The following is a 26,052-nucleotide window of genomic DNA, read 5'->3' on the forward strand; positions in this document are numbered from 1 at the left end:
ATTGGGTGAGGGGCAGTTGCAGGCAAATCTACGTCACTTGTGTCCCTCAAAAAACCAGAACCCGGCCTTGACACGCAACCAATTTCCAGTGCCCCCGGGAAAGGTTCCGCATTAAAAATATACTCATCCCCATCATCCTCCTCGTCCTCCACCTCCTCTTCGCCCGCTACCTCGTCCTGTACACTGCCCTGACCAGACAATGGCTGACTGTCATCAAGGCTTTCCTCTTCCTCTGGTGCAGACGCCTGCTCCTTTATGTGCATCAAACTTTGCATCAGCAGACGCATTAGGGGGATGCTCATGCTTATTACAGCGTTGTCTGCACTAACCAGCCGTGTGCATTCCTCAAAACACTGAAGGACTTGACACATGTCTTGTATCTTCGACCACTGCACACTTGACAACTCCATGTCTGCCATCCTACTGCCTGCCCGTGTATGTGTATCCTCCCACAAAAACATAACAGCCCGCCTCTGTTGGCCCAGTCTCTGAAGCATGTGCAGTGTTGAGTTCCACCTTGTTGCAACGTCTATGATTAGGCGATGCTGGGGAAGGTTCAAAGACCGCTGATAGGTCTGCATACGGCTGGCGTGTACAGGCGAACGTCGGATATGTGAGCAAAGTCCACGCACTTTGAGGAGCAGGTCGGAGAACCCAGGATAAGTTTTCAATAAGCACTGCACCACCAGGTTTAAGGTGTGAGCCAGGCAAGGAATGTGTTTCAGTTGGGAAAGGGAGATGGCAGCCTTGAAATTCCTTCCGTTATCACTAACTACCTTGCCTGCCTCAAGATCTACTGTGCCCAGCCACGACTGCGTTTCTTGTTGCAAGAACTCGGACAGAACTTCTGCGGTGTGTCTGTTGTCGCCCAAACACTTCATAGCCAATACAGCCTGCTGACGCTTGCCAGTAGCTGGCCCATAATGGGACAACTGGTGTGCAACAGTGTCATCTGCCGATGGAGTGGTTGGCCGACTGCGGTCTGTGGAAGAGCTGTAGCTTCTGCAGGAGGACGAGGAGGAGGGGGTGCGAACGCCTACAGCCAACTGTTTCCTAGACCGTGGGCTAGGCACAACTGTCCCGAAATTGATGTCCCCTGTGGACCCTGCATCCACCACATTCACCCAGTGTGCCGTGATGGACACATAACGTCCCTGGCCATGCCTACTGGTCCATGCATCTGTAGTCAGGTGCACCTTTGTACTCACAGATTGCCTGAGTGCATGGACGATGCGCTGTTTAACATGCTGGTGCAGGGCTGGGATGGCTTTTCTGGAAAAAAAGTGTCGACTGGGTAGCTCGTATCGTGGTTCAGCGTACTCCATCAGGGCTTTGAAAGCTTCGCTTTCAACTAACCGGTAGGGCATCATCTCTAACGAGATTAGTCTAGCTATGTGGGCGTTAAAACCCTGTGTACGCGGATGCGAGGATAAGTACTTCCTTTTTCTAACCAGAGTCTCATGTAGTGTGAGCTGAACTGGAGAGATGGAGATCGTGGAACTTGCGGGTGTGCCGGTGGACATGGCAGACTGAGAGACGGTTGGAGACGGTATTGTTTCCGCCGGTGCCCTAGATGCAATATTTCCGCCTACAAAACTGGTGATTCCCTGACCCTGACTGCTTTTGGCTGGCAAAGAAACCTGCACAGATACTGCCGGTGGTGCGGAAAATGGTGGCCTTACAGTGACGGAAGGGATGTTGCGTTGATGACTAGCTTCATTGGCTGAGGGTGCTACAACCTTAAGGGACGTTTGGTAGTTAGTCCAGGCTTGAAAATGCATGGTGGTTAAGTGTCTATGCATGCAACTAGTATTGAGACTTTTCAGATTCTGAACTCTGCTTAAGCTAGTATAACATTTTTGACAGATGACTTTGCGCTGATCAATTGGATGTTGTTTAAAAAAATGCCAGACTGCACTCTTCCTAGCATCGGATCCCTTTTCAGGGATTGCAGACTGAGCTTTAACCGGATGGCAACGCTGTGCTCCAACAGGTTTTGTCTTTGACACGCGTTTTGGGCCAGATAGGGGCCCGGCAGATGGAACCTGTTGCGATGTTGATGCCTGCTGCGGCCCCTCCTCCACCTCCGCTTCTGAACTACTGCTGCCTGCACCCTGTTCCCCCAATGGCTGCCAATCGGGGTCAACAACCGGGTCATCTATTACCTCCTCTTCGAGCTCGTGTGCAACTTCGTCTGTGTCACTGTGTCGGTCTGTGGTATAGCGTTCGTGGCGGGGCAACATAGTCTCATCAGGGTCTGATTGTGGATCTGTACCCTGAGAGGGCAATGTGGTGGTCTGAGTCAAAGGAGCAGCATAGTACTCTGGCTGTGGCTGTGCATCAGTGCACTCCATGTCAGAATCTACTTGTAATGGGCATGGCCTGTTAAGTGTTTCACTTTCTAAGCCAGGGACGGTATGTGTAAAGAGCTCCATGGAGTGACCCGTTGTGTCGCCTGCTGCATCCTTCTCTCTTGTTGTAGTTTTTGCTGAGGAGGACAAGGAAGCGACTTGTCCCTGACCGTGAACATCCACAAGCGACGCGCTGCTTTTACATTTACCAGTTTCAGAAGAGGAGGCAAAAGAGCTAGAGGCTGAGTCTGCAATGTAAGCCAAAACTTGCTGTTGCTGCTCCGGCTTTAAAAGCGTTTTTCCTACTCCCAGAAAAGAGAGCGTTCGAGGCCTTGTGTAGCCAGACGACGAAACTGGCTCCACAGCTCCAGACTTAGGTGGAATATTTTTATCCCCACGACCACCTGATGCTCCACTACCACTACCATCATTACCAGCTGACAATGAACGCCCACGGCCACGACCTCTTGCACCAGACTTCCTCATTGTTTTAAAAAATTAACCAAAGTAACTTTATTTGTTGCTGTCAAACAACTTACACGGTGAGCTATAACTTCAGTATGATTTCTATATCCCTTAACAGGTTGGTGAGACCACAAGGAAAATCAGGCACAATGTTACACACTCTGTCTTCTGTGGCACAAAATCACAGAGATGACACACACGCAGGACTGTCACTCAAGCACTAATGTCAATATTATTCTCCCACCTAATTTTTTTTTTTTTTTTTTTTTTTCTCAGTGAGACTTTAGAAACCAAATAAGATAAAATGTTTTTTTCAGGGACAATTTAGAAACCAAATACTAATAAAAAAAAAAAAAATAGCCTTTCTATTTCCCACAATTAGAGAGAGAGAGGTGGCACACCCAGGAGTCAAGACTGGCACACAAGCTGAAAGGGCAATATTACTCTCCCACTGTTTTTTTATGTATTTTTTTTTTTTCAAGGAGACTTTAGAAACCCAATAATATTAAAAAAAACAAAAAAATAAATAGGCTTTCTATGGCCCACAATTAGAGAGAGAGAGGTGGCACACCCAGGAGTCAAGACTGGCACACAAGCTGAAAGGGCAATATTACTCTCCCACTGTTTTTTTATGTATTTTTTTTTTCAGGGAGACTTTAGAAACCCAATAATATTAAAAAAAACAAAAAAATAAATAGGCTTTCTATGGCCCACAATTGGAGAGAGAGAGAGGTGGCACACCCAGGAGTCAAGACTGGCACACAAGCTGAAAGGGCAATATTACTCTCCCACTGTTTTTTTATGTTTTTTTTTTTTTTTCAGGGAGACTTTAGAAACCCAATAATATTAAAAAAAACAAAAAAATAAATAGGCTTTCTATGGCCCACAATTAGAGAGAGAGAGGTGGCACACCCAGGAGTCAAGACTGGCACACAAGCTGAAAGGGCAATATTACTCTCCCACTGTTTTTTAATGTTTTTTTTTTTTCAGGGAGACTTTAGAAACCAAATAATATTAAAAAAAGCAAAAAAATAAATAGGCTTTCTATGGCCCACAATTAGAGAGAGAGAGGTGGCACACCCAGGAGTCAAGACTGGCACACAAGCTGAAAGGGCAATATTACTCTCCCACTGTTTTTTTATGTATTTTTTTTTTTCATGGAGACTTTAGAAACCCAATAATATTAAAAAAAACAAAAAAATAAATAGGCTTTGTATGGCCCACTGAATGAGAGATGGCACACACAAGAGTGGCACACAAGCCCTGACTGAGGCCAATATTTTTCTCCCACTGATTGATGTAGTGTTTTTGTGTTGAGGTAGATTTTAGAACACAAATCAAGGAAAAAAATAAATAGGCTTTCTATGGCCCACTCAGTGAGAGATGGCACACACAGGGATGGCACTGTAGCAGAAATGCTAATCTTAATCTTCCACAAAAAAAAAACAAAAAAAAAACAGGGACTGTCCTACAATTACTATCTCCCTGCAGTAATGTAAGCCAGGTATGGCAGGCAGCAATAGGAGTGGACTGATGCACAAATTAAATAAAAAGTGTGGACAAACAAAAAAGATAGCTGTGCAGAAAGGAAGGAACAAGAGGATATGTGCTTTGAAAAAAGCAGTTGGTTTGCACAGTGGCGTACACACAGCAATACAGCTATCACGAAGCCTTCTAGGGCAGCCCAATGAGCTACAGCGCTGAGGGAAAAAAAAAAATGTAGCTTCCAGTGTCCCTGCACACCGAAGGTGGTGTTGGACAGTGGAAATCGCTACAGCACAAGCGGTTTGGTGGTTAGTGGACCCTGCCTAACGCTATCCCTGCTTCTGACGAAGCGGCAGCAACCTCTCCCTAAGCTCAGATCAGCAGCAGTACGATGGCGGTCGGCGGGAACGCCCCTTTATAGCCCCTGTGACGCCGCAGACAGCAAGCCAATCACTGCAATGCCCTTCTCTAAGATGGTGGGGACCAGGACCTATGTCATCACGCTGCCCACACTCTGCGTTCACCTTCATTGGCTGAGAAATGGCGCTTTTCGCGTCATTGAAACGTGACTTTGGTGCGAAAGTCGCGTACCGCATGGCCGACAAGCACAGGGGTCGGATCGGGTTTCATGAGACGCCGACTTAGCCAAAAGTCGGCGACTTTTGAAAATGAACGACCCGTTTCGCTCAACCCTAATTACCGGTATTTGCAAAACTACTAGAAAACAGATACCCGGCCTGAAAAAGTATTTTTGGGGCATAGAAATATATTGATTTGCAAGAGTGCTAGAAAGCAGAACCCAGACTTTAAAAATTATTTTGTGGCCTAGAAACGGCAATGATATGGCTGATGCGATATATTGCTTTGCAAAAGTAGAAGAAAAACACGCCAGACCTGAAAAAGTATATTTGGGGCCTAGAAATGGTAACGACATGGGTGATGCGATATATTGATTTACAAAAGTACTATAAAACACACACCACCTAAAAAAAAGTGTTTTTAGGGTCTGCAAAGGCCAATGAGATGGCTGATGCAATATATTGATTTGTGAACTATTAGAAAACAGAGAACAGGGCTGAAAAAATTGTCGCCTAGAAATGGCAACAAGAAGACTGATGAAATATATTGATTTGCAAAACTACTAGAAGGCGGACACAAAGCCTGAAAAAGTATTTTTTTGTGGCCTAGAAATGGCAATAGAATGCTGATACTAGAAAATACACACCAGGCTTGAAAAATTATTTTTGAGGCCTTCTAATAGCAATGAGAAAACTGGTGCCAATTATTTATTTCTCAGGCTAATGGAAAACACACAGCTGCTTCAAGGTCAGTACTTCCACAGGCTGAGGGGTGCAGAGTACACACAGCGGCTACTCCTACAGGTGGGGGTTGCAGAATGCACACAGCAGCTTAAAGGATAATACCATTACAGGCAGGAGGGGTGCAGAATACACACAGCGGCTAGCACAGTACTCTCACAGACGGGTTTACAGAGTATAACCAGTGGCTTTCACCATTGAAATAGCACATATAGGGGTTGTAGAGTACACAGAGTTGTTTGCAGAGAACGTAGTCAGAATCTCTCCCTCACTCCAGATCCATTCTAACCCTACCCCAACAAGAAGATAATAGCGGGGAAACTCGTGATCCGGCCTTTATACAGGCAGGGTCACATGCTACGCCAGCCAGTCACAGCCATGGCTTTGATGGCTACGGAAGTACCCACAGTCTTAAAACTTCTTGATTGCCTACACTGCAGCCTTTCATCAAGCCTTTTAGACAGTAGACATCTACTGAGAAAAGCACTGGTCTAACAGCGCACCATGGTAGCATATTGCAGATTAACCTCAAGAAGCAAGTAACAAAGCCACACATATATCAGTCATTCTCATAATCTTATCTCCACAGCATATAAACTTTTACTTCTTTTTTCTCTTCGCCACGACAGCACCCACTGAGAGAGGGGATCCGCCCCTAGGAACAGGAAACCCTACGGAGAGATAAAAGGGGCGGTACCCCTCGCTCCCACAGTTTGGTTTCCTGTTCCTACGGGAATCCACGGAGAAGAGGATGCCTAGCCTGGATGCCGCTTGCGCAGTTTACCTGAGAGGACGGCAAGGGCTCCAGAGCTGGATGCAGCGTCGGGGGTTCCTTTTTCAGCTTCCCCCCTCTGCTGGCAGGCGCCGTGAGGCCAGGACTGTGGGAGTTACTGGCTCATGGAGATCCACCCGGGGAACGTCTGCGGGACCAAGCGCGACATATGAGGACCGCTGGGTAAGCGTTCTGGCAGCGTGGAGGTCCATTGTTTCCCCGGGAGGATTGCGGTATCCTCCGGGGTGAGGGAGGAGACAGACGGCACCTGCGCTGATTCCGGTGGCAGCGCAGGCGCATAATGCAGGGCCGCGACCCGGAAGTGGTTAGCACTTCCGGGTTCAACCGGAAGAAGATGGCGGCCCCCATATGAAAAGGACGCCGGCGCATTGCCCCGGCGTCCACAATGGATTCATCGCAGATCCCTGCGATGCCTTCGGTAGAAGACACCGCCGCATCTACCCCACGTACACGTGGCAGCAGCGGTCGCTCTAAGCAGAGCGGATCCTCAAGGAAAAAGTCGGACCAGGCTGGTCCTCCGCCCCGGTCTCCCCCTCGTCAATCGGTACTGTTAAAGCTTCACTGGGGTAAGTGTGCATCTACCCGCATAGGCTGACTATTGTTCCCTTTTCCTTCTACACACCCTAGGGAAAGAAAACTGAAAAAACGAAACACAAACAGTGTGCGTTATGTCTCCAGCCCCTCCCGGATAGTTACAAAAAGAGGCTTTGTAAGTTATGTATTGATTCCACCTTACGGGAGGAAGCCTCAGTTAAATCAGAGGACAACAGACTTTTAATTAGACAAGAGTTACAAGCCTTACATAGTTTAGATAAAGAACCGCGTGCCAAGGGTAAAAGAGGATACGAATCCCCTATATCTGATCCATCCTCTGACGTGGAGAAAGCAGACTCTGATATTTCCCACAATTATGTATCCTCTGAGGAAGACCAGGATACATGCTTTCCCACCGACAGTATTGACAACCTTGTCAGGTCCGTGTGTAATACGATGGGCATCGAGGATTCTAAAGTCCCCAGAACACAGCAGGATATTATGTTTGCCGGCTTATCGGAAAAGAAAAAGCCTTCTTTTCCGGTGATAGCAGCAATAAAAACTTTAGTTAAAAAAGAGTGGGAAAGCCAGGGCCAAAGAGGATTACCTCCGTCCTCAAAAAGACGGTATCCCTTCAATGATGAAGAGTTTTCGACATGGACAAAAGCACCCAAAGTGGACGCTGCGGTAGCATCCACATCCAAAAAATCCTTGCTACCTGTGGAGGATTCTGGCTCATTACAAGACCCGTTAGACCGTAAAGCCGACTCACTATTAAAAAGAGCCTGGGAGTCGTGTACGGGAGCCTTCAGGCCATCTATCTCCGCTACTTGCACCGCCAGGTCTATGTTGGTCTGGCTGAGTGACTTGGAGGAAGGACTTAAAAATGGTCTTTCTAGAGACAAACTGTTGTCCTCTATACCCTTAATTAGAGGGGCTACAGCTTTCCTGGCGGATTCATCTGCCGACTCTATACGCCTGGCAGCCAAATCGACAGGTCTCACAAATGCGGCACGTAGAGCCCTATGGCTTAAGGGCTGGAAAGGCGATCCCCAGACGAAGTCCAAATTATGTGGCCTCCCATGTCAGGGTGAGTACCTGTTTGGTACCAAACTGGACGAAATCTTAACTAAGGCGGGAGAAAGAAGGAAAGGCTTCCCTAATAATAATAATTACCTTCCATTCTATAGGAAAGCATTCCGGAAGCCCATATTTAATAAAAGAAAAGATTTTAAAAACCAAGATCGCTGGACCCCTAGAGACGCCAAACAGAGGGGTGCATTCTTTGGGAAGCGCCCTTTTAAAACTGAAGACAAGCCCCGTTAGGGCAGATCTACCTGTGGGAGGTAGATTATCCTCCTTCTCAAACCAATGGAGAAGAATAACATCGAACGTTTGGGCAAATAGTCTCGTCACCTCTGGCTTAAAGTTAAAATTTGCCCGAGTCCCTTCGGACTCATTTCTATTGACTTCTTTAAAGTCACAGTCTCAACAGGAGGCATTACAGCAAGAAGTAATGAATCTTCTATCCAAAGGAGTTTTGGTGGAGGTTCCATTTCTTCAGCAGGGGAAAGGGTTCTATTCCCCGCTATTTCTAATTACAAAACCTGATGGATCATTCAGAACCATCATAAATCTTAAAAAACTGAACACCTTCTTAGAAAATCAAACCTTTAAAATGGAATCTATTCGATCCACTGTAAAACTCCTGTTTCCCCATTGCTTTATGGCGGTTCTGGACTTGAAAGATGCGTATTACCATCTGCCAATCTTTAAAGAACATCAACAGTTTCTCCGCGTAGCGGTTGTGTTGAATGGATGTATCCGGCACTTTCAGTATACGGCAATGCCCTTTGGACTATCAATTGCTCCAAGGGTGTTCACTAAACTAATGTCAGAGGTCATGTCATATCTAAGATTAAAAGACACCCTCATAATCTCATACCTAGACGACCTTCTAGTAGTGGGAAAATCCCCCTCACAATGTCAGCAAAGATTATGTCATATGATTTCATCCTTGCAGGACTTAGGATGGTTAATAAATTGGGAAAAATCTAGACTGATCCCGACTACTCGGCAGGTATTTTTGGGAATTATATTAGATTCTGTAAGTCAAAAATGTTTTCTCCCGGAAACTAAACAAATAACAGTTAGGAATAAAGTTCAGTCTATACTAGATAAACCTATAATTTCCCTCCGGGAAGGCATGTCCATACTTGGCTCCTTCACGTCATGTATCCCAGCGGTTCCATGGGCCCAGTTCCATTCGAGGTGCTTACAGTATACAATTTTACATGAGGAGATGAAATTACAAGGGCGATTAGACGGTAAAATTTCCCTTTCTAATGACGTAATCCAATCCCTAACCTGGTGGCTACAACCAGATCATCTAGTTAGCGGGGTTCCCTGGGAGATTAAACCCTCAAACATTATATTTACGGATGCCAGCCCTCATGGTTGGGGGGCACACTTGGGGGACCAGGTTGTCCAAGGGTTGTGGTCGGTTACGGAATTAGACGACTCGTCTAATAAAAAAGAACTAAAAGCCATCTATCATGCTCTATGTGAATTCCTCCCACAGTTGCACGGAACACATACCAGGGTACTCTCAGACAACATGACATCAGTGGCTTACGTCAACCATCAAGGCGGAACGAGATCAGGCACTCTCATGTCTATAACCGAAAACATCTTGACTATAGCCGAAGATCATCTTCTATCCTTATCAGCACTTCATGTCCGAGGGATAGACAACGCAAAAGCAGACTTTCTCAGTCGTCATACCCTCCATCAGGGGGAGTGGGTGTTAAATCGTCGGATATTCAAAATGATAACTATAAAATGGGGTATGCCCGACATAGATCTCTTCGCTACAAGAGACAACAGGCAAGTAAAAACATTCGCCTCAATGTTCCGAACCGACAACCCCGATATTCTCGACGCCCTCCAGATTTCGTGGACGTTTCAGAAAGCATATGCCTTTCCCCCGATGGTTCTTCTTCCAACGGTAATCAGGAAGATAAGAGAGGACAGAGCGAATATAATCTTAATTGCCCCGTTCTGGCCAAAGAGACCATGGTTTTCCCTGCTCAGAGCCATGTCCGTCTCGGAACCATGGATTCTCCCACAGAATCAAGATCTGCTTTTCCAGGGGCCCTTCAACCACCCTCATGTGAAGGGTCTACGGTTGACAGCCTGGGATTTGAGAGGCAGCTATTAAAGCTAAGGGGCTTCTCTGATAAAGTAATTGATACCCTATTGCTGAGTAGGAAAAGATCCACTACATCAATCTATGTAAAAGTATGGAAGAAATTTCTAAGCCTCTATCCCTCAGCCCTGTCAAAGGAAATTCCAGTCTCTATTATTCTTGAATTTCTTCAAAGAGGACGTGATTTAGGCCTTTCAGTTAATACCTTAAGAGTGCAAATTTCTGCGTTAGGGGCGTTGTATAGGCACAACGTTGCAGGAGATAGGTGGATATCCAGATTTATTTCAGCCTGCCAGAGGGCAGAACCAGTCCATATTCCCCACTCACCTCCTTGGGATGTTAATCTGGTCCTTGAAGCCTTAACAGATCACCCATTTGAGCCTCTACATTCTGCTCACATTAAACATGTCTCCCTCAAGACTGCTCTTCTTGTCGCCTTAGTGTCGGCAAGAAGGGTAAGTGACATACAGGCACTATCAGTAGATCCTCCATTTATGTCAATATTGCCAGATAGGATTGTCCTGAAAACAGACCCTTCCTACTTGCCTAAAATGTGTACTAAGTTCCATAGATCTCAAGAAATTCTTCTTCCTACCTTCTATAATAACCCTACAAATCAGGAAGAAGAAAAATACCATACTTTAGATGTGAGAAGGGCTGTGATAACCTATCTAGACAGGACTAGTCCCTGGAGGAAGAGCAGGGCTCTCTTTGTTTCCTTCCAGGGTCAAAGGAAAGGAGCTGGTGTTACAAAAGGCACATTATCCCGATGGATTCGGGAGGCGATATACCTGGCCTATTCGTCTAAAGGGGAAGATCCACCTGAGACTGTAAAGGCACACTCCACCCGGGCGATAGCATCATCCTGGGCAGAGCGAGGAGAGGTTCCAATAGAACTCATATATAAGGCCGCAACCTGGTCGTCTCCTACTACCTTCTATAGTCACTATAGACTAGATTTATCTGCCTCCACTGACTTGTGTTTCGGTAGATCAGTTCTTAACACGATAATCCCCCCCAAATAACTATCTCTGAAAGTCTCTCAGTGGGTGCTGTCGTGGCGAAGAGAAAACACCGGATTACGTACCGGTAATGCTCTTTTATAGAGCCACGACAGCACCCCTTCACTTCCCTCCCTTATATATATTAGTTTGCATATGAGCACTATTAAGGGTGATTTGGTTCTTGTAAATATACGTAATTTAGTTAAGATAAAATGTTAATATAAAATGACATACTAAAACTGGTGGGCGGTTCCTCGCAATCTCTGTAACCCAAACTGTGGGAGCGAGGGGGACCGCCCCTTTTATCTCTCTGTAGGGTTTCCTGTTCCTAGGGGCGGATCCCCTCTCTCAGTGGGTGCTGTCGTGGCTCTATAAAAGAGCATTACCGGTACGTAATCCGGTGTTTCCAAATTGCCCTAATTAGTTTTTATTGCCTGAAACTGACTGAGCTCAGAAAAAGTATCATTGCTGAGTGTGTAAAAGGATTAGACAGCAGTCCACAAGCCACACCCCTCCCCCAAACTTTTAGATTTAGGAAGCGAAGCACCATAAATGCTCAGCTTCAGTCCCATTTTTTATAACCCATAGTGACATCTACATATTGCAGTTTTGGCTGTTCATTTCCCACTTTTAAAAGTTACTTTTTAAGAGAAATTCTATACAAATTAATAATGATAAAGGCAGATGCCGAAACGCGCCTCAGGGTGGATGCATCCACGGGACAGCTGATGAACACCCTTTCCACTCTATAGCAGGTACTATTTATTTAACTCCAGCCTGTGATTTCAGCTTGTCCCTTGTGTATTGCATCCGTTTCTTCCCCGGTTATTTGTTCCCGCTTGTACCTCATTTTTATGTATTTCTTGCAATTAATAAAGCTATATTTTTTTTTTCACTCACTCTGGGCTTCAATAAATTAAGTTTTTCTCTTCTTTCGTAAATTAATAATGCAAAAAGCTAATTATTATAAGGCCAGTTTAATCATTTGCTTTCATCCAGAAAAACACAATTTTTCATCCACATGGTGATCTAGCAATAGAATAAATAAATTATTGGAAATCCATCATGTGCCCATGTATCTGTCACGCTGCTGCAATGCAGGTAGGTGCAGGCTCCACTAGATGGCAGTAGAGTGGAATCAGAACTGTACCTGTACAGAGCTGGCCTGCAGTGCAGCAGTGAGGCTGCCACAGGTGGAAGCAGAATAGTCAAACACTCCGGGTCAAATCCTAGACTGTAGCGCAGCACCAAAGGAATAAGCAAACTCACGGTCAGAGACAAGCCAGGTAGTCTGTAACGGTCAGGAGCGGATAAGCCAAAAGACAAAAGACAGAAACAGGTCAGGATACAAGCCAAGTCAAAACCAGGGAGTCAGCACACTTAAGGGAAACACAGAGTCAAGACGGGAATAGGGGAAAACAGACACGGGTTCAGACAGCAAACGCAGCAGGACAAATCAGAGCAATCAGAATCAGCTACAGCAGCACTAGGAAAAAAACTATAAGTAACATCGCCTGCAGGGAGCAACGGCGATAAATAGCCAACCTGAACCCAGACAGAGGCTGAGAAAGGTTATCTCTTGACATGACCAGACCAGGATAAAAGGGAAAACAGGACTCAAAACCGGGCTGGATCATGACGGTATCAACCTGCACATATTTGTTTATTTGAGATTGTTTTATAACTTGAGGTCACTAATACCTTTCTCCTTGGGCAATTCTGCATTCTATGGTTTTGTCCCGATAAACTGATAAGAGTAGTTTCTTATTAGTTTAAGAATATCCATTAAAGTTGGTTTTATAAATGACTGTATTATTCATTATATATTAGCATCTGTCACTTCATGATCAAGATAAACTTCTTGAGCTGTTGGGGGGGCCCCTGTGTTGTGGTCTCACACTATATAGCTGTCAGACGGTGGCAGAGTTTTACCAAGCAAAATGTTCTAAAATTCTGTCTGAACACTGTGCCAAACACTAGAGTACAGTAAATGGGGAAATATATTTGTGTAATTCCAAAATATTGATATTCTACTGTATGTATACCCTCCAAAAGTGGCATCAGGAACAAGTACTATTTTAACAACTTAAATGGAAATTTTTCCCGTTTTTTTTCTCTTTTCTATAAGTAAAACTTAACATGGAGAGACTGATGTTAGTGTGAACAGAACAGAGACTACACAAATACAGTATAGTCCTGTACTTGTCATTCCCAAGGTCTCAGTTTATGGGCTGAATCATGAAAGGCATGAAATCTCATTTGTTGTCTTGTTGACCAACGAAACAGATTAAATTGATGCGGGTAAAGCATGAGGGAAAAGTCAGGGCTCCACATTTTACTTGGTAGATAGTATTGCAAAGGTTTCATAAAGCAAACCGATTGTATTTCCAATTAGAGACGTCTCTCTTAACTTCTTTGGACTTTACCTTAGTTTGTTCATACCTCTAATAGCATATTGACGTGATAAATAAGCTCATATAATGTTGCTGTATTGATGCATTATTGAAATGTATAGTATCATAAATATGATAAACTATGGAACATTTAAAACTCATAAAAACAATAGTAAAAGTCCTATTGACATGGAAATGGATGTAACTTGAGATATTTCTCTAAAAATGATGAAACAATACAATGTATAGACCGATGTTAGTGTTATCAGTTGCTAAATAAACACAGTATAGTCCTGTATTAGTACTTCCCAAAGTCTCAGTTTATAGGTTAAATGTTCACTTCACGCATATCACAAAGTTTCAGCAACTTCAGTATTTAGTTAATAGAACTCTATTTGCTAAAAACAATAGGACTCGTAAAAAATGAGACTAAATGGGCAATTACACTGCAAGATAATGGTAAATGAGCGTTGTTAAAAATGTTTTTTTCACAATTTTCTTGCCATGTAAACAAGCTGCTGATCACCCAATGAACGAACTTGTTCAGTGGGTGAAATGATTTTTTGTGCTGCGCAAAAAATCATTCTAGATGGTGCATCGTCCAGTGTAAACAGGACCTGCATTGTCAAGAACTATGGAAGCATTTGTGCATTGAGTGATCTAATATACAGTAGATCACTTAGTGTGCATCATTTACTTTTGTCTGACATGGTAAACAGGCATTAAATGACTGTCGATCAGTAAAAGTTTATCGATCGGCTGCCATGTTGTGTCACCGGTCCGTCCATGTAAATAGACCAATTGAGAGTTATAGAATATAAGCAAGATGACTATTCCAAAGTCTTCAGGTTGCAATTACTTGTAAAACTTAAATTTGTCATATTTACATGAAATTCATTATTGCTAAATTCCTGTGCAATGCTCATACTGTGAAGCCACCTGCTCTGTATACTTAGCAGTGTAGAGTGAAACCTGCTGCAAGAATGACGTCAAAGCAGCTACTGCAAAACCACTGCCAGCATTTTGTGGAAGTGGCTTTGCCTGAAAAATTCATCGGCTGCCCTGGAATTCCAATTGTCATGTACACAAACTCTAACTATATGTACACTGAGTTTTTAAACAGTTTTTGGAACAGAAATTGAGCAGAAACTCTGTAAATCCTTAAAAAAAAAAACTCATCAAAAACTTGGGAGTTTCTCCTCAGTTTCCTTTCCAAAAATTCAGCACAAAAAAAATCATACCCTTATGCTTTCTGATGATATCCACTAATGGGGCATATTCTTTGCACTGCACTCTATTGTTCACTTATGATCTACAATCCACGGTAGTGAAAATGACATTTTCAAGCTGTTGCATATATCTGGAAAAATATGCAAAATCTGGGATTAATTGTTCTTAGAGTGAGATGACCTTTATCAATTACATGTGTAGATATATGATTTAGAACATTAAAAGTGACTGTATAATATATGCATGTATAATGGCATACACCCTCTATAATTACAGGCATATATAACCTTATGGAAAGTACAGCATTGTAAGATGTAATGACCATAGATTATTACACAGAGATCTTATTACATGTCTGACACTGGAAGTTTCTGTTTCAGGATCACAACTTGTGCTATGTCCATGAATAAATATGTTGAGGAGAACGTGTCTCAGAAATCGTATACAACCATTAAATATTTCATGAAAATGTTGAGCAGCGTCAGCGAAACCTTGATTTTTATCTTCATGGGCGTTTCTACAGTTGGAAGAAATCACGAATGGAACTGGGCCTTTGTTTGCTTTACTTTATTATTCTGCTTGATTTGGCGTGCAATGGGTAAGTATGACACAGAAAGAGCTTCACAAAATAACATGTTACATATTCTACAGTCCAGCTATTTATACTTTACAAGGCGAACATATGTGTGTGTGTATGTATGTATATAGAAATATATATGGATGCACCTGTTCATGTAATGGTTTTCTTTGTTTTTAGTAGTAGGCAATTTGTTTTTTGATTACTTTTATTATTGAACAACTACATTGCTGTTGGTTAATCAAAGAGGTTAATAAACCTGAAACGTTATCTTCCTCAGGAAAATATCTGTGTGCATAATAATTGGGCAACTATTAGGGTAAGTTCACATAGGGCATTTTTGCGGCTTTCTTTTTCTGCAGCAAAACCTGATCTTCTTGGCAGGAAAGAAGCTGAGTAAAAAACACAGGTTTAGGTGCATTTTTGGTGCGTTTTTTTTTTTCTTTGTCCATGCTAATGTTTCAGCAGCAAAAACGCAGCAAATAATGATACCTACGCTAAAAGAAGTGACATGCTCTATGTCCAAAAAACGCAGCAAAGCACAAAATACTGATCACACAAAAAAACAATGTGTGTGCATGAGATTTCTGAAATCTCATAGGCTTTGATGGTATTTGCAGATGAAAATTAGCATAAAAAAGCAGCAAAAAAATGCACCAAAAATGCCCTGTGTGAACTTACCCTTAGAGTACAGAATTATTATGCAACTAAATGAAAAGTGTACATTTTCCCATCTTCAATTGATTATTTTCATCTGTTAAAGTGAGAATAATAAGGAAACAAGATTGATTGTTCTCAGTGGGACAAACAAAATAATATTTTTGGAGTTATGATTAGTTACTGCTCATTACTTGAGTTGGCCTAGGGTCCTCGGGTATGCACTGAGTAGCGCGAGTGCTCGAGTGAGATGTTCTACTCCCAGTGACCACATGTATTGCAGCTGTTAGACAGCCACAAAACATGTGGGGATTGCTTTTGTTTGTCAGGAAATCCCTCTTTTGTGGCTATCTAACAGCTGCGGAACATGCAGCCGCGGCGACTCGTAACATGCCACTCGACCATCCGTGATACTCGGTGCGTACCCGAGCACCCTTGGAAACTCGAGTAACGAGCACTTGCGCTCATCACTAGTTATGGTACCTTTTAATGGCTAACAAAAATAAAATAAATGATGTTACAAAGCAAGTTTTCAAGACAACTTAGGTCAAGCACGTGTAGAGGTTTGTACTCACTCGGCTGGGGTTGAGGTAGGCATAGGAAGCGGTCTGATAAGGCTCTCAGCACTTTATGAGCTGGAGCATGCTTCTGAGTTCACATCACTGCAGCTAATAGCCGCGATGACACATATCTCCCCTCAAGGACTCGTCCGGCGGCCATCTTACGCATGGTATAACAAAGCATCAGAAGAGGTGTTGCAATTTAAATGTTGGGTTGTGTGTAAATAAATATATATATGAAGTGGTCAAAAATGATGTTGAGAGGGCCGATCAAATTCCTATTTTGCATCTGTGTTCTTTAAGCAAGCAAATGTAACATCAACTGATCCTCACGGTGCCCTCAAAGGAATTAAATGATCCACTCTATCCATAAACAGAGAGATGGTGAGGGAACACTTAGCTAATTTAAATGAATTTAAATCTCCTGGTCCAGAAGAATTACATCCTAGGGTACTGAAAGAGTTAGCAGAGGAAATTTCAGAACCACTATCCAGAATTTTTGAAAAATCCTGTAAAATAGAAGTCCCAGAAGATTGGAGAAGGGCAAATGTTGTCCCTGTCTTCAAAAAATGAATGAAGATGGAGCCAGGAAATTACAGGCCAGTGAACCTTACTTCTATGTCAGGAAATATCTTTGAACAAATTATTAAACAGCATGTATGTAAGTACTTGGATAAGAATACAGTAATTAATCAGAGCCAACATGGGTTTGTAGCAAACAAGTCATGCCAGACTAATTTAATTTCCTTCTATGATGGAATCACTGACTGGGTGGATCAGGGACATGCGGTAGATATAGTATATCTCGACTTCAGCAAATCATTTGATAAAGTATTTCATACTATCCTTATTGAAAAAATGACCAAGTATGGGATTGACAAGGCTTAGGTGGATTCATAAATGGCTCAATGATCGCACAAATGGTTGCACGTCCAATTGGAAAGTGTTTCAAGTGGGGTACTACAAGGCTCTGTCTGAGGGTACCGTCACACAGTGCAATTTTGATCGCTACAACGGCACGATTCGTGACGTTCCAGCGATGCATTTACGATATCGCTGTGTCTGACACGCTACTGCGATCCGGATCCCCGGTGAGAATCGTACGTCGTAGCAGATCGTTTGAAACTTTCTTTCGTCGTCTAGTGTTCCGCTGTGGCGGCATGATTGCATTGTGTGACACAGGTTGTATACGATGTGCGCACAGTAACCAACGGCTTCTACATCGCAAATACGTCATGAAATTATCGCTCCAGCGCCGTGTATTGCAACGTGTGACCGCAGTATACGACGCTGGAGCGATACTTATACGACGCTGCAACGTCACGAATCGTGCCGTCGTAGCGATGAAAATGGCACTGTGTGACGGTACCCTTAGTCCCAGTGGTGTTCAACATTTTTATAAAGATCTAAATAATGGAACTGAAGGCAAACTAATCAAATTTGCAGATGATGCAAAGCTAGGAGGGATAGCTAACACTAGAGAAGACAAAGAAAGGATTCAGAAGGATCTAGATAAGCTTGAACAATGGTCAGTGACTAATACAATGGTATTTAACCCCTTCCCGACCTATGACGCATACGCTGTGTCATGAAAGTCGGTGCCAATCCGACCTGTGACGCAGCATATGCGTCATGGCGGAATCGCGTTCCTGCAGGTCGGGTGAAAGGGTTAACTGAAATTTCACCCGACCTGCAGGTACAGGGGAACTTGTACTTTAGCCCAGGGGGGGGTGGCTCAGCCCCCACTTGGCTACGATCGCCCTGGTGACCACTTTGTCACCACCCCCCAGATCTGATTGGAGCTAGCGTCCATGTGACGCTAGCTCTCCATTCAGATGTGGGGGGACGGAGAAAACCATGGCTGCCTCGCTGTCCAGCTTCATGCCTTTCGTGGAAGCTGAACAGCGAGGTGCCTGCATACTGCCCTGCCACATACAGCGATCACCGCCGCCGCTGCAGTCATCCCCGCCGCTGCAGTCACCGCCACCGCTGCAGTGGCCGCCACCGCCAGGTGCTCCCCTCTGCTTCTCTTCCCCCCCTTGCGATTCCATGCCCCCCGACCTTCGCTCCCTCCCCCCTGCCCCCCGGTGATCGCCCCCTCCCCCCTGCCCCGGAGATCACCCCCCTGCTGCTGCCGGCTCCATTTCCACCTTCTGCTGCATCGCATCTGATAGCCCCCGCCCAAGTGATCCCCCTGATCTCTCCTCTGATCGCCCCCCTGATCTCCCCCCTGCCCTGTGGATCACCCCCTGCCTTGCTGATGTCCTCCCCTGCCCCGCTGATGTCCAACCTGCCCCTCAGATCTCCCCCCTGCCTTGTGGATTGCCCCCTGCCCCGCTGATGTCCCCCCTGCCCCGCTGATGTCCCCCCTGCCCCGCAGATCTCCCCCCTGCCTTGTGGATCACCCCCTGCCCCACTGATGTCCTCCCCTGCCCCGCTGATGTCCTCCCCTGCCCCGCTGATGTCCTCCCCTGCCCCGCTGATGTCCTCCCCTGCCCCGCTGATGTCCTCCCCTGCCCCGCTGATCTCCTCCCTGCCCCGCTGATCTCCTCCCTGCCCCGTTGATCTCCTCCCTGCCCCGTGGATCTCCCCCCTGCCCTGCGGATCGCCGCCCCTGCCCCGCTGATGTCCTCCCCTGCCCCGCTGATCTCCCCCTTCCCTGCTGATGTCCTCCCCTGCCCCGCAGATCTCCCCCCTGCCTTGTGGATCGCCCCCTGCCCTGCTGATGTCCCCCCTGCCCTGAAGATCTCCCCCCTGCCCTGTGGATTGCCCCCTGCCCCGCTGATGTCCCCCCTGCCCCGCTGATGTCCTCCCCTGCCCCGCTGATGTCCTCCCTGCCCCGCTGATCTCCTCCCTGCCCCGCTGATCTCCTCCCTGCCCCGTTGATCTCCTCCCTGCCCCGTGGATCTCCCCCCTGCCCTGCGGATCGCCGCCCCTGCCCCGCTGATGTCCTCCCCTGCCCCGCTGATCTCCCCCTTCCCCGCTGATGTCCTCCCCTGCCCCGCTGATGTCCTCCCCTGCCCCGCTGATGTCCTCCCTGCACTGTGGATCGCCCCCTGCCCAGTTGATGTCCTCCCCTGCCACGCTGATGTCCTCCCCTGCCCCGCTGATGTCTTCCCCTTCCCCGCTGATGTCCTCCCCTGCCCGGCTGATGTCCTCCCCTTCCCCGCTGATGTCCTCCCTTTCCCCGCAGATCTCCACCCTGCCCCGCTGTCCCCCCCTGCCCCAGTTTTCCCAGGGGGTAGGGTTAGGATTAGGGGTAGGGTTGGGATTAGGGGTAGGGGTGTGTTGGGGTTAGGGTTGGAGATAGAATTGGGGGTTTCCACTGTTTAGGCACATCAGGGCTCTCCAAACGCGACATGGCGTCCGATCTCCATTCCAGCCAATTCTGCGTTGAAAAAGTAAAACAGTGCTCCTTCCCTTCCGAGCTCTCCCGTGCGCCCAAACAGGGGTTTACCCCAACATTTGGGGTATCAGCGTACTCAGGACAAATTGGACAACAACTTTTTTGGTCCAATTTCTTTGTTACCCTTGGCAAAATAAAAATTTGGGGGGCTAAAAAACCCTTTTTGTGGGAAAAAAATGATTTTTTGTTTTCACGGCTCTGCGTTATAAACTGTAGTGAAACACTTAGGGGTTCAAAGTTCTCTCAACACATCTAGATAAGTTCCTTGGGGGTCTAGTTTCCAATATGGGGTCACTTGTGGGGGGTTTCTACTGTTTAGGTACATTAGGGGCTATGCAAACGCAATGTGATGCCTGCAGACCAATCCATCTAGGTCTGCATTCCAAATGGTGTTCATTCCCTTCCGAGCTCTGCCATGCGCCCAAACGGTGGTTCCCTCCCACATATAGGGTATCAGCGTACTCAGGACAAATTGGTCAACAGCTTTTGGGGACCAATTTCTCCTGTTACCCTTGTGAAAATAAAAAATTGCGGGCTAAAAATCATTTTTGAAGAAAAAAAAGATTTTTCTTTTTCACGGCTCTGCGTTATAAACTTCTGTGAAGCATTTGGGGGTAAAAAGTGCTCACCACACATCTAGATAAGATCCTTGGGGGTCTAGTTTCCAAAATGTGGTCATTTGTGGGGGGGTTTTACTGTTTAGGCACATCAGGGGCTCTGCAAATGCAACGTGACACCCGCAGACCATTCCATCAAAGTCTGCCTTTCAAAACATCACTACTTCCCTTCCGAGCCCCGACTTGTGCCCAAACAGTGGTTCCCCCCCACATATGGGGTATCGGTGTACTCAGGACAAACTAGACAATAACTTTTGGGGTCCAATTTCTCCTGTCACTCTTGTGAAAATAAAAAATTGCTTGCTAAAAATTAATTTTTGAGGAAATAAAAATGATTTTTTATTTTCACAGCTCTGCGTTATAAACTCCTGTGAAGCACTTGCGGGTTTAAAGGGCTCACCACACATCTAGATTAGTTCCATGGGAGGTCTAGTTTCCAAAATGGGGTCACTTGTGGGGGAGCTCCAATGTTTAGGCACACAGGGGCTCTCCAAATGCCACATGGTGTCCGCTAACGATTGGAGATAATTTTTCATTCAAAAAGTCAAATGGCGCTCCTTCCCTTCCGAGCCCTGCTGTGTGCCCAAACAGTGGTTTACCCCCACATGTGAGGTATCAGTGTACTCAGGAGAAATTGCGCAATAAATTTCAGGATCCATTTTATCCTGTTGCCCATGTGGAAATGAACAAATTGAGGCTAAAATAAATTGTTTGTGAAAAAAAAGTACTTTTTCATATTTACGGATCAATTTGTGAAGCACCTGGGGGTTCAAAGTGCTCACTATGCATCTAGATAAGTTCCTTGGGGGGGGGTCTAGTTTCTAAAATGGGGTCACTTGTGGGGGAGCTCCAATCTTTAGGTAAACAGGGGCTCTCCAAACGCGACATGGTGTCCGCTAATGATTGGAGCTAATTTTTCATTCAAAAGTCAAATGGCGCTCCTTCCCTTCCGAGCCTTGCCGTGTGAACAAACAGTGGTTTGTGACCACATATGAGGTATCGGTGTACTCAGGAGAAATTGCCCAACACATTTTAGGATCCATTTTATCCTGTTGCCCATGTGAAAATGAAAAGATTGAGGCTAAAAGAAATTTTTTGTGAAAAAAAAGTACTTTTTCATATTTATGGATCAATTTGTGAAGCACCTTGGGGTTCAAAGTGCTCACTATGCATCTAGATAAGCTCCTTGGGGGGTCTAGTTTCCAAAATGGGGTCACTTGTAGGGGAGCTCCAATGTTTAGGCACATAGGGGCTCTCCAAACGCGACATGGTGTCCGCTAATGACTGGAGCTAATTTTTCATTGAAAAAGTCAAATGGCGCTCCTTCCCTTCCGAGCCCTGTCGTGCACTCAAAAAGTGGTTCCCCCCCACATATGGGGTATCGGCGTACTCAGGACAAGTTGTACATTAACATTTGGTGTCCACTTTCTCCTTTCACCCTTGGGAAAATAAAAAAATTGTTGATAAAAGTTCATTTTTATGGCTAAAAAGTTATATGTTCATTTTTTCCTTCCATGTTGCTTCTGCTGCTGTGAAACACCTGAAGGGTTAATAAACTTCTTGAATGTGGTTTTGAGCACGTTGAGGGGTGCAGTTTTTAGAATGGTGTCACTTTTGGGTATTTTCAGCCATATAGACCCCTCAAACTGACTTCAAATGTGAGGTGGTCCTTAAAAAAAATGGTTTTGTAAATTTCATTGTAAAAATGAGAAATCGCTGGTCAAATTTTAACCCTTATAACTTCCTAGCAAAAAAAATTTTTGTTTCCAAAATTGTGCTGATGTAAAGTAGACATGTGGAAAATGTTATTTATTAACTATTTTGTGTCACATAACTCTCTCGTTTAACAGAATAAAAATTCAAAATTTGAAAATTGCGCAATTTTCAAAATTTTCGCCAAATTTCCATTTTTTTCACAAATAAATGCAAAAATTATCGCCTTAAATTTACCACTAATGTGAAGCCCAATATGTCACGAAAAAACAATCTCAGAATCGCTAGGATCCGTTGAAGCGTTCCTGAGTTATTACCTCATAAAGACACTGGTCAGAATTGCAAAAAAAACGGCCAGGTCATTAAGGTCAAAATAGGCTGGGCCATAAAGGGGTTAACAGGGAGAAATGCAAGATTCTACATCTGGGCAAGAAAATAAAAAATTACATTTAAAGAATGGGAGGAATAGAACTAAGCAACAGCACTTGTGAAAAAGACTTGGGCATACTAATAAATCACAGACTGCACATGAGTCAAAATTAGAAAACAATTGCAGCGAGACTCGGCTCACTCGCACCCATACAAGTTTATGGGTACATGTGAAACATCGGACTGCAGTCGATTCTCATCCCAGTGCAGTCCGGTATACTGCAGGCTGTTAGCACAACACTTTAATGAAATAGCCTATTCTTTATTAGAGTGCTGGTACCAGAAAAGGTTGTTGATCACTGCTTTACTCTTAATAATCCCATTGCGCCTCTCTCAGTTGACATTTGTGAGAAGGTGAGCAAACAGGTACAGCTGTTTCAGCAGCTCCCATAGAAGTGATTGGAGAGAGATGTACACAAATTACCCCCCATTGGTAGGGATATGGTAGAGAGGGGTCAATGACCTTTGTTTTGGAGATCAGTTGATGTCCTAGAAGTGATACTTGCACTTTCTGAGATTTATAGCAGTGGATTCGGATACCACTTTAAAGCACAGAATGATTGTTCAAACTAAGTCCTGTTGTATGGTGCTTCATGTCGAGGCCAATCATTTATATACATATATATCAGAGTGATTGAGCAGCAAAAAAGGCAAACACAGTTCTAAGATGTATTAAGAGAAGTATAGAGTCTAGATCATGTGCCGCGGCTGCATGTGTCGCGGCTGTGTCACTGTCACAGCACATGCATGGAGAGCCCAACACACAGACTCTCCATGAATGTGCTGTGACAGTGACACAGCCGCGACACATGCAGCTGTGGAGCCGGACAGCTGATCAGCCGGTGTGCTCCATGTATCCGGGTTCCCTCTGCAGCTTATTCGGCAAGTGCTATAGCTTGCCGGATAAAGAGGGAGCCGATCAAATTCACTCAACTGTACTTAAAATAACTCAAATGTCTCACTTCCAAATCTAGATGTATTTACAGTACAACATTATGGCCAGCCTCCTGGGAAAAAGATTTATGTTTAATAAAACCTTTCTTGTCTTATTCATAGACATGGATGGATTTCAAACCAGTCCTTCCCCAGGTTTATCTCTGTATCAGACATAGGAAAACAAATGCAATTTCCGCTCATCCTTCTGTGAAGCAAAATCCACGGTCTAATAAGTCAGGTGGTGCAAAGAATGAAGCAGGCAGCCGGTCCCAAACAATGTAGAGAAGATGTATCCATCACGCATCAATAATAAAAATCAAAAAATACTGGATAGATCTTTTCTATGTCATACCCTTTCCAATGCTCTAAACCATTGTTTCACAATTCCACTATAATTTAGATGACTTCTTTGATGCGATACCACACCTTTCAAACCTTGCTATGCGACAGGCAATTAACTTCTCTATTTGACCACTTCAAATTCAATTATCCTATGGAGCAAACTATAATCATTTACCAGCTCTTTCTGTGTGCCGGTCTCTCCACTCTTCATATGTACTTCCCAATGTGCTTGATAACTTTGCTATGTTGTGCAATACTAGCAACTGGTCTATAATAAACTCACCTTAGTCAAATTTTAGCTCTAGAGATGAATTTTCCTAAGACTTAGGCCGGGGTCACACTAGCGTATAGCAAAGCAGAGTGTTGTTTGATGTTTTATTAGATAGCACTCAGCCCAATGTTTTACTATGGGGCAGTGCGGATCAGGGAATATCAGTGAATATTTTCTCGTGCCGATTCAGCATGAGAAAACAATCGCAGCGAGACACGGCTCACTCGCACCCATACAAGTTTATGGGTACATGTGAAACATCGGACTGCAGTCGGTTCTCATCCCAGTGCAGTCTGATATACGCTGAGAAAGGCCATGGAGGAGATGGAGAAATTACTTTCTCCGTATTCTCTGCCCCTTTGGTGCAATTCTCTCATGTGAGAGGTTCGAAGCACAGAGTACTGACACTCGGGTCACTCTCACAGCAGAACAGGAGCCGAGGGTCATTAGCATAATCACATCCGATACTCTCACAATAGATGATATACGCTCATGTGATTCCAGCCTTAGCGTTATTTCACTGATGATTAAATCCTACTAAAAAATACTGTATAACTGGTTCTTGGCACTACGGCCACCACTTACAAAATTAATGTCAAACAAGGGTAAATGCAACAGCTTACAAAAGAAAAAACCCTGTTAAAATATAACCTTTATTATGTATCCACTTAGAAAAATCCAATCTAGATACCCCTTAAATAGAAATGCCTAATAAATCTGGGCAAAAAACAGAAGGAGACAGTCAATAGCCATCTAAAGCCTCCTAGAATCGCTAATGTATCATCTTCTTAGCTAATAACCACCTCTGTTTACAACAGTACATGCAGAGGTAAGCCCATCCTATAACCTCATATTGAACATATGATGCCCAAAATACGTGACATAGATGTGCTCGCACACTCTCATACAGTAGATGTGCAGATATAAGTGATCTTACCCTAGATACCAATCTGCCTGGATGCCTACCTAGATGCGGAGGTTGGCACCCTGAGAAAAACGAGAATGGCGCCCCCGCTCGTACGAAGGCTATTGACTGTCTCCTTCTGTTTTTTTGCCCATGTTTAATATGCATTTCTATTTAAGGGGTATCTAGATTGGATTTTTCTAAGTGGATACATAATAAAGGTTATATTTTAACAGGGGTTTTTCTTTTGTAAGCCACTACGGCCATAACTTCCAATTTATACATTGCACTACTGAAACATTGATGTTCTCTTTATTACCTATTGATTTGAGAACCATTTTTTTTAAATTTCTTCCTTAGGTGTTTTTCTTTTGACGCTGATAAGCAACCAGTTCCGTACAATACAGCTAACACCAAAAGACCAGTTCATCATTGCATATGGTGGACTACGAGGGGCGATCTGCTTTTCCCTGGTTTTTCTACTTCCTGATAGTTCTGTATTCCCAAGGAAGAAACTGTTCATTACATCAGTTATAGTGGTGATCTTTTTTACTGTGTTTATTCAGGTAAGAATCATTTTACAAAATACTATTTTAGTTGTTTTTCTATATGACATGAACAAACCTCTGTCAGGGCTTTTTCTGAAATTTTGGCGAAGGTACTAGTGACATAATGTATCTTTGGCTATGTTCTTATTTGCGTCATGGCTTCTGTTCGTAATCTGTTGTACAAAGGATAGAGCTGATAGATCCCATGTACTAGTAATGGGTTCTTGTATGACTTTCTTGTCCAACATAAAGTAATCTGCATTACAGGCTCAGAATGCAGCGTTAAATGCAGATGTTTGAAGATACTTTA

The 26,052-nt window shown here is 44.4% G+C and overlaps 1 protein-coding gene across 1 annotated transcript in view; it reads left to right on the forward strand.

The window, feature by feature from the left end:
• Nucleotides 1–26,052, forward strand: part of LOC143818313 (sodium/hydrogen exchanger 2-like) — a 180,540-nt gene that overhangs the window by 141,679 nt on the left and 12,809 nt on the right. The window contains exons 4-5 of the mRNA XM_077299665.1: nt 15,163–15,380; nt 25,555–25,760. Coding sequence (XP_077155780.1) covers nt 15,163–15,380; nt 25,555–25,760 — 424 coding nt within the window. The remainder of the gene's footprint in view (nt 1–15,162; nt 15,381–25,554; nt 25,761–26,052) is intronic.

The sequence above is a fragment of the Ranitomeya variabilis genome, chromosome 3, assembly GCF_051348905.1.
Source record: "Ranitomeya variabilis isolate aRanVar5 chromosome 3, aRanVar5.hap1, whole genome shotgun sequence".
NCBI classification, from domain to species: domain Eukaryota; kingdom Metazoa; phylum Chordata; class Amphibia; order Anura; family Dendrobatidae; genus Ranitomeya; species Ranitomeya variabilis.